General features: G+C 36.0%; 2 protein-coding genes across 2 annotated transcripts; both read right to left on the bottom strand.

The window, feature by feature from the left end:
* Positions 1–713: 713 nt before the first annotated feature.
* LOC120635559 lies at positions 714–4048 on the bottom strand. The gene is made up of 2 exons (XM_039906573.1): positions 3889–4048; positions 714–955 (listed from the first exon to the last, which is right to left on the bottom strand). The coding sequence occupies exons 1-2, from the start codon at positions 4046–4048 to the stop codon at positions 777–779; spliced, it is 339 nt and encodes a 112-aa protein (XP_039762507.1). The 3' UTR covers positions 714–776.
* Positions 4049–8288: 4240 nt separating this feature from the next.
* LOC120635827 lies at positions 8289–9332 on the bottom strand. The gene is made up of 3 exons (XM_039906995.1): positions 9233–9332; positions 8720–8808; positions 8289–8515 (listed from the first exon to the last, which is right to left on the bottom strand). The coding sequence occupies exons 1-3, from the start codon at positions 9312–9314 to the stop codon at positions 8321–8323; spliced, it is 366 nt and encodes a 121-aa protein (XP_039762929.1). The 5' UTR covers positions 9315–9332; the 3' UTR covers positions 8289–8320.
* Between the last annotated feature and the right edge of the window lie 521 nt (positions 9333–9853).

Below are 9853 nucleotides of genomic sequence, written 5' to 3' on the forward strand. Positions count from 1 at the left end.
TCGTATTTTTTTTTATTAATTTAGTTTTCTTACATTATCTTATTTTATATGCTTATAATTAACAGTTTCGTAAGATACTTGAGATATTTTTGAAAAAGTACAGCCCTGCTTCTGCGATTTGATACATCGGCCAGGCTGTTCTTCCTATACACATAGATAAACTAAAACTATAAAATTTACACACTTATAATAATTATTACTAAAAATTTTTCGTATTAGGATTTCCTGTAATGACAAAAATGTAAGATGGGAATAAATAAATAAATAAATATTGATGGGGCTAAAGGAATTTTACTCAGTCGTGAGGTCTAAAGCACAAAGTTTTTTCACAATCTAGTATGTAGAAAGCACGTAACATTAGGTGTGAATGGCAGCAATTATAAATATCGTTATATTCGTATGGTTTGTAGTAATAAAAAATAATTAACTGAGTAATAAAAAAAAAGCCTCACAGGACCGGCAGATGTAAAACAATCAAAGAATATTAATTTTTAGGCATGAAATATTATTCCTTCCTTAAAATGGAGTCTATTTCATTATCAAGACAATCTTTTGTCGACACGATCAAAGGGGTTTTGCCACCTTAGATATTCCTGCTCTCATTGAGCCGTCAGTCGTGGATAAGCCGGATTATGATTTTAGTATATTAATAATAACCTTTTATTGAGATAAAAATAAGCAGAGGCTAGTTACTTAATAAAAAAATCCACCAGGTGGGATTGCACCTAAACTTGTAGTAGTTTAAAAAACAATTACATTAGTTTATTTCTAGCAATTTAGGCTTCCTTTATCAAGCGATACACATATGCGGCTGCGCGCGCGATGTTGTCTGAATATCTTCTCGCTTTCTGCGAACCTAGTACATCCTGAAGGCTGTCGAGGACCGAAGCACTTTCTATTTCGTACATCAGCGAGGGTTTCTCATTGCTGCCTTTTAATTGGATCAACTCCGGTTCTGGAAAAATGGTTTTTTGACCCTGTGAATATATCAGGAGGTGTGAACTTAGGAAGGTGGTGGGATTCATAACAGGACATAGCTCCTTAAACAGACATCTTTCCATTATAGGTGTCACCGACAGCCCTCTTTGCAGAGCATGCATGGAGAAGAATGAAACACCTACGCACGTGATGCTGGAGTGCACGGGCGTGACAGAGCAACGCGAGATCTACCTGGGATCACCAGCCACTAACCCAGAAGTCCTCAGCAACCTGGGCGGCATGCTGGAATTCTAGAACGAGCTTGGATGGCTGGAGTAGCGAGCAACAATGGGAAATTTCACGTACAACAAGCGAAGCGCTTAAGTGCGGAAACTGCCCAGAAGAAGAAGAAGATATCAGGAGGTCCCGTGTTCGATTCCCGGTAGAGCAATTTGGGAATTTATAATTTACTAGCTGTTGCCTGCGACTTCGTCTGCGTTTGATTTTGTTTTTAAAGTATTCAGTATCGCTAAGCCTTAAATGAGTATAGTAGTATGACTGTCATGTGACTGTCAATTAATTATAGACAAATAATTTGCAATAGAATAAAATTGCAACTATAATTAAAGATCTAAGCTATCCTATCTCTTAAGTTGGACCAGACTGCTCACGGTGTGCCAATTTAATTTAAAATCGGTTAAGTAGTTTAGGAGTCCATCGCGGACAAACATCGTGACAGGAGATTTATATATATTAAGATTTTCTCTGGTCTGCTCTCGTGGGATTCCGCCCGTGGCTAGTTACTACCGTACCTACGCTAAGCGATTTAGTGTTCCGGTGCGATGTCGCCTGGAAACCGATTAGGGGTACTACTACCATGCTCCAAGGAAGATTGCAATCAAGGATTCACTTGGAGTGGAAAAGAAAAGCTATAGCTTGATTATAAGAAACTTCTTTATAATGATGATTCATCAAATCAACCGATGGACGTTCACTTCTGAGCATAGGTCTTATGTAGAGCGTTTAAAATTCCATGACCTAGGATCGATTATTTCCAGCGGCTCCCAGCGACTCGCTTATTTGATTAATTAATTAATTTACACTCTTTATTTGCACACAAATAAAAATACAGAAGAAGTATAAAAAAAATAACATACAGAAGAAGTATACAAAAGGCGGCCTTATCGCTTTGTAGCGATCTCTTCCAGGCAACCTTAGGATAAGGAAAACGAAAGGATAACATACTGCAAGTTGTGCATATAAAAAAAAATATGTGTGCGTGTACTAGTGTACACACGTAAAAAGTAAAACTTCTTAAATACCTTATTTTTCGGAAAATGATCTACTGCAACTTTACAGAAACTGGTTAAATTAAGTTAAATTAGATAAAGTTTAACAAAAGGCTTTTATTATCATGGACATGAATACAAATAATACAATTATGTAATTTTACTTTATTACTATTACTACTAAGATTATTACAGCTTTAATTTAATTGTAATATTATTATTATGGCTTATGGTAACTGAAATATGAAATATAAATACAAATAAATAAATATATTTATTTATTTATTTGTATTATAAATACAGTACAATATATTTATTTATTTATTTAATATTTATACACAGATCGCCATCTAGCCCTAAAGTAAGCTTGTGTTATGCGTACTAAGATGACTGAAGAATATTTTTATGACTATTCATAAAAATATTCTTTATTTTACCTATGTAAAATACTTATAAATATAAATAAAATACTTATAATATACATATAAACACCCAGACACTGAAAAACACTTATGTTTATCACACAAACATTTTCCCGTTGTGGGAATCGAACCCACGGCCTTGGACTCAGAAAGCAGGGTCGCTGCCCACTGCGTCAAATATTGTTTACATTCCATAAAAACTCCAGCAATTTTAGTGCCGGATCTTGTTGTTAATGTTTGAGGACTTTTTTTTAATAATATATAAAATTCAAATAATCTTTCAAAAATTCAACTAGCTTCAAAGATTTTTCTGATGCAGATCGGTTTTTTATCATTATTGCAACCGAGTATTAACTGGAGCGAGTAACTTGAGCGAGTAACTGGGCCAGTAACTGGAGCGAGTAACTGGACCGAGTAAATTGAGCGAGTAAGAGCGAGTAACTTGAGCGAGTAAGTGGAGCGAGTGACTGGAGCAAGTACTGGAGCGAGTAACTGGGCAAGTAACTGGAGCGAGTCACTGGAGTGAGTAACTTGAGCGAGTTACTGGAGCGAGTAACTAAAGTGAATAATTTGAGCGAGTAACTGGGCAAGTAACTGGAGCGAGTAACTGGAGCGAGTTATTGGAGCGAGTCACTGGAGCGAGTTACTGGAGCGAGTAACTGGAGCGAGTAACTTGAGCGAGTTACTGGAGCGAGTAACTTGAGCGAGTAACTTTAGCGAGTAACTTGAGCGAGTAACTTGAGCGAGTAACTGGAGCGTGTTACTGGAGCGAGTAACTTGATCGAGTTACTGGAGCGAGTAACTTGAGCGATTAACTTGAGCGAGTAACTTGAGCGAGTGACTGGAGCGATTGACAGGAGCGAGTACTGGAGCGAGTAACTGGCGCGAGTGACTGGGGCGGGTGACTGGAGCGACTACTGGAGCGAGTAACTGGCGCGAGTAACTGGAGCGTGTACTGGCGCTAGTAACTTGAGCGAGTAACTAGAGCAAGTCACTGGAGCGAGTCACTGGTGCGAGTAACTGGCGCGCGTAACTGTGCAAGTAACTGGAGCAAGTAACGTTAAGTTGTTTTGTTAAATAAATAAATAAATAGAATGGTATTTTCTTTATATAGGTGAGTGCTTTTTTTATTTTTGAAATCATATATTAACTTATTCATAAAAACTTTGCACTAAAAAGTTATGGAAAGATTGCTTATATTATAAAAGAGATAAGGAAAAATTAACGTGCTCAGCAATGTACCCCAATAACGTACTTACTTTTATTGTACTTCTCCGCTCGCGATCTCAAGTTGGGACGGTTGACGTCTGGCTCTATAAAATTCATCACAACGTCTTTGATATTAGTCCAAACATTGTCAACTTTATTATTCTCCCGGCGGCCATAATTTTTCTTGTCATCTGGATAACAGTTTACCATCAATAACTGGTTATTGATGGTAAGGTTAGTGATTGTAAACACTAGTGTTTACATTATTAATTTAATAAAGTTTCATAAAATTAAGAATGTGTTACTGGGCTAGTTAGGTAATAAAAAAAAGTCATTTATTTCGACCGCCTTGAGAGAGAACCGTGCCCTGTATAGTCGTATTTTTAATTAGAAATAATTAAAAATACGACTATACACGGTTAGTTGGTAATAAGTTTAGGATGATGATAAAGGCATTTTTATAGTACCTAAATACCTTTACTTTAGAATTCATAGACACGAAGAGTCGTTTTTAGATATCCTATAGCACAGAGGATAAAAAACTTGGGTATGAACAATTTGTTCTACCAAGCTATTGAAATTTGCACACAATACAAGAAAAAACATTTAAAATTATAATAATGTCTATCGGAAATATAATAATAGCCATATTAATTTTAATTGATTTGCGGGCAAAATAAACTATGTGAAACTAAATAAAATCTAAAACGTCTTCGAAAACACCGCAGCGAGGCACAGTTGGCTGGCTTTACACAGATTTACCAATGCCAGGTGTCTAAATGTTTAATAAAAGTTACGCAAACTAAAAATATAAAACATTCAGGATTAAACTACTCAACTATTTGGGTAGAGCGTATTGTTACATGGGTGTTTTAGATTCTCTATTTTTTTTAAAATTTGATTTCACGTTTTTTGAAATCGAAATTTAATGTTTTCTTGATAAATCTAAATTAATAAAGAATAGCGTTCTGTTTATTCAAACACCTTTTCGTATTTTGACGACCTCCCTGGTGCAACGGTGAGCGCTGTGAATTTGAGTCGGAAGTCCAGGGTTCGACTCCGGCAGGGGCATTTGGGAGTTTATGATTTCTGTATTTACTGTGGTCTGGTCTGGTGGGAGGCTTTGGCTTGTTACCCCCCGACCGACAAAGACATGCCGCTAAGCGATTTAGTGGTCCGGTGTGATGCCGCGTAGAAACCGATTAGGGATTCCCATACACTCTCATAGGTTGGCCCGCTACCATCTTAGACTGCATCATCACTTACCACCAGGTGAGATTGCAATCAAGGGCTAACTTGTATTGGAATATTAAAAAAAATAAGTGTCAAAATGAGCTATTTTGGAATCGGTATAGAAATTGTTCCAAAATACCTCTTTTTGGTTTACCCACCATTAGTTTTGATCGCAAGCACAAAACTCTCCAAGTCATTGACACTAGTTTGAGATTTGATTTTAAACTTATTGTAGTCTTTGAAGTGCTTGCGGGCGGTGTTTTCGATCTTTTCGTACTTTTTCGCTGGTACCACTTTGTGGATTACCGCGTCGACGTTGGAGCGGTTGTCGCTCTTACGTACTTGTCGGAGCACGTGACAGCTGGCGAGATGAAGTGTCGCTAGACCTGGAAATATTATTGCAGTAGCTTACGCGCGAACCTTCGTTTTCTCGAGGATTTTTTTTTATTCATTTAGAAAACTTTATCTAATTTAAACAACAAAAAAAAAAGTCTTCGATGTATTGTTTCCATGGGTGTGCAATACACGTAAACAACATAACATCTAAAAAAAAAAGAAATGATTACTTACAAGCTACCAAAAGTTTTCGTTTGGTAGCTTGTGAGTAATAAGTCCACCAATGCACACCGGGCCATCGTGGTTGACTACGGCCTTTATTAAAACTGTAGACGCAAATAATCCCTTCCGTATCCCTATTATTACTAATATTATAAATGTCAATGTAAGTTTGTTTGTTACGCTTTCACGCAAAAACTACTTAACATCGGTTAAGTAGTTTTTGCTTGAAAGCGTCATGAATATCCTCATGACGAACTTTGTCACACATGTTCTTGGAAGTGTTAGAAGTAATAAAGGATACTTTTTATCCCGACATTAAGCTCGGTTCCTTTAGGAGAGGGGATGAAAGTGTTTGACGATTTTACACGATAACTCCGACAAATTATAACCGATTTAAATAATTATTTTTGTACTATAGAGGTCATATTATGTGTTTAATTTTGCCCAAACTTTGTGTGGATCTGAATGTGGTTGGAGATAGAGAACAGAACTCCTCAGCGGACAACAGCAAAACCCACATTTAAGGCTTAGCGACACTGAATACTTCAAATGTTTTCAGAACTGCAACTAAATTGAACGCCACATCAAAAAAAACAAAACCAAACGCATACAAAGTCGCGGGCAACAGCTAGTTACGAATAAAAGATACATAAATATTATAAATATTGAAATAGTTTAGAGTTTTAAGTTAGACTTACCAATTATAAAAAACGTTAGATTCATGCTGAACTAATGAAAACATAACGTATTTCACACTATAAATTCATTTGTAATTAAATAACACACACATTGTATTTCGAATTAACGATGCCTATTTTTAATTATCGTTGATCGTTTATTACATATTAAGTTTTTGCGTATTTTTTTTGTCATCATAAAGACGTCAGATTTTGACGACCTCCCTTGCGCGGTTATGGCTTTAGGTGGGAGGTACCGGGCTCGATCCCTGGTGTCCCAGAAGAGAAAAGAATAGATTGATTTCTAATTACTATAACTGTGTTCCTTTTTTCTGGTGTTGCAAATGTGACGTTCTGGCGTGAAATTAAAATAAATGGAACAAAAAAAAATATATCGGTATCAAATGATATGGCTTCATTAGTAGAATAATGTAAAATATATTGAAAGTCAAGGGTCTTTTTGTATTAGAAAACCGAAATAATACTTCGGAGGCTTTAGAGTTAATAATCCTTATCCCTATCCCTACTAATATTATAAATGTGAATGTAAGTTTGTTTGTTACGCTATCACGCAAAAACTACTTAACCGATCCTCATGAAACTTTGTACACATATTCTTGGAAGTGTTAGAAGTAATATAGGATACTTTTTATTCCGACATTAATCTCGGTTCCTTTGGGAGAGGGGATGAAAGTGTTTGACGATTTATACTATAACTCCGACAAATTATAACCTATTTAAATAATTATTTTTGTACTATAGAGGTTATAATATGTGTTTAATTTTGTCCAAATTGCGGTTGGAGATAGAGGACAGAACTCCTCAGCGGACAGCAGCAAACGCCTCATTCAAGGCTTAGCGATACTGAGTACTTTAAATTTTTTTTTCTCTTTCTGTACATTTACATAAATACATCCATAAGTTTTTCTTTTTATATAATAAATAAATAAATATACTTCGATAAAACACACATCGCCATCTAGCCCCAAAGTAAGCGTAGCTTGTGTTATGGGTACTAAGATGCCTGATGAATATTTTTATGAATTATATACATAAATACATAGAATATACATTTTAACACTCAGACACTGAAAAACATTCATGCTCATCACACAAACATTTTCCAGTAGTGGGAATCGAATCCACGGCCTCGGGCTCAGAAAGCAGGGGTGTTGCAAACTGCGCCAATCGGCGGTCAAAATATATATAATTAATTGTACTTAAAAAATTAAATATGAGTGTGTGCGTGCGCGTATGTGTATGTGGGTGTGGGTGTGGGTGAGGGTGTGATTGTATGTATTATTGAATAAGGTTTTCAGTCTCATCATAAGTTACGTTAAGAAGTTACATTATTTGCTGTATCTGAAACTTATCTGTGAAACCGAAAGTAGTAGTTTTTGAGTAAACTGCCATAGTTTTTACTGAAAGAAATCAGATACAGCCCTTAAATCACATGCAAAAGTAAAATCAAGTGTCCAAAGCCAGACACTTTATTAGGTATGCGTCGCGTAGCATAGGTACTATGCGCGTGTCGGTCTTTTAACTTCAATAGGGTTGTCATAAGTAAAAACTTAGAATGTTTTGAATTAGTTTATATGGAAAAATAAATATGCTTCTTTCATTTGATATTTTTACAGGGTGATTCCTTTTGAAATATACTTATGCACCGTTCAATAGTGTTTTATAATTCCGTATAATAGTATAAAGGACTACGTAATCGATAAAAAAGCTTGGGTGTGAACGATTGCTCTAACCAGGTTGCTCTACTAATAATTTTAAATGACAATGTAAGATGGTGATAACAAAAAAAAAACACCCAGCTAACTTTGCTGTTAGCTTCTTCTTAGACCAGGACGCGTGTGGAACCCTCGTAGCTTTAGTTTTAAGTTTACGAATATGGTTATCGCCATCATCTCACTACCGTGCAATTCTCATGTAATGTACGCATCAAAAGTGCCACGTATGGGCCGGGCCTACTTGAATAAAGATATTTTTAACTTTGACTTTGACTTTGTTACACGTTGTATAGTCGAACTTTGCGTAGGTATCCGTGATGCATCGCCAGTACATGAACTGTTATTTCGTGCTTATGCGGCTTCGACAGTTCTATGGATATACGTTTGAACAAACTCGCAAAAGACACTTTTGCCGCCTTCGGCTTAGCCCGGATCAAGTTTACGCAAACGAAGCTTATCATCAGACTGCTATCCTGGAACGTAAAAAAAACATAAAATTGATGGTGATAATCGGAGGCCTTAATATACAGAAATTAGATACAGCCCTAACATCATATAGTCCAGTCCAGTCCTGCCCTGTCCTGTCTGTCTTGTCCTGGCTGTCCTGTCTGTCTGTCCTTCCTGTCTGCCCGTCATGTCCTGTCTGTCCTGTCCTGTCTAGTAAAAACAAAACTTACCGTCAAATAAATATTCTTATGCGTCGTTCCGGATGATATAACATGATTTCTGTCGTGAAACACTTGGGAGTAATTCCATGAGGGGTCACCTAAAAAGTTAAAAATTCTCATAATCTAATACGGTAGCGGGTTAACCTGTTAGGCAGTATGGCAGTTATATTAAACATACCGAATCAGTTTCTACGCGGCATCGTATCGAATCTCCGATCTACCGTAAGGGTGGGTCTACCGAAAAAGACGAGCCGCTAACTAGCAACGGCCAAAGCCGTCAACCTGCCAGACCAGAGAAAATTAAGAAAGTACAAATTCCCAAATTGGCCGCGCCGGGAATCGAATCTAGTACTTCCAAGTTATGCTCACACACAACACACAACGCAGCGCAAGGGATGTCGTTAGACCTTAATAATATTTAAAAAAAAAAGACCGTTAAAATATTTTATTTCAGACCGACAATATGTAGTCCATATTCAAATATTTTCTTAAACTATAAACAGTAAAAAAAAAATAGATTACCAAATTCATAATCACAGCTATAATCGTAACCACACGACACAAAAGCTATTGAAAATAAAAAAAACAATAAATTTTTACCCATTCTGAGTTTCAGCAAAACTATGAAGAACCTGTCGAGACTTAAACAACTATCCTTTCGTATTTAATTAGGTGTAAAAAAATGCGATGATTAATCGATTATTCACGACTAGAAAATTACAAATTGAATCTTTTATTAATATTTGGTTTAAGTCAAAACATTGTTATAAAACCACGAACCAAAGTTTTTTTTTTTTTAAGTTGACCGACCGCCTATAAATCGAGCAAAATTCATGGGGCATGCAAGGAAATATTAGGATAGTATTCATAATGATAGAAATCAGGATTATAATTGAAATCGATATAATAATCGTAATAGTATTCAGGACCGTAATAAGAAAATTACAAAAATTACGTACAAAAGAAAACAATTAACGATCCTATCATAACAAAATCACATTTGCATATAAACGTTTTTGTAATTTTGTTTAAATGAGAACATTGCTGCAAATAATGTTGTACACAAACCTAACTAAATTGAAAAAACTAAGATTAATGTTATCTTTTTTACAATCGTTCTAGTGGTGGATTATTGCGGTGGTG

This window comes from Pararge aegeria, chromosome 27, assembly GCF_905163445.1.
Source record: "Pararge aegeria chromosome 27, ilParAegt1.1, whole genome shotgun sequence".
Classification (NCBI taxonomy): Eukaryota; Metazoa; Arthropoda; class Insecta; order Lepidoptera; family Nymphalidae; genus Pararge; species Pararge aegeria.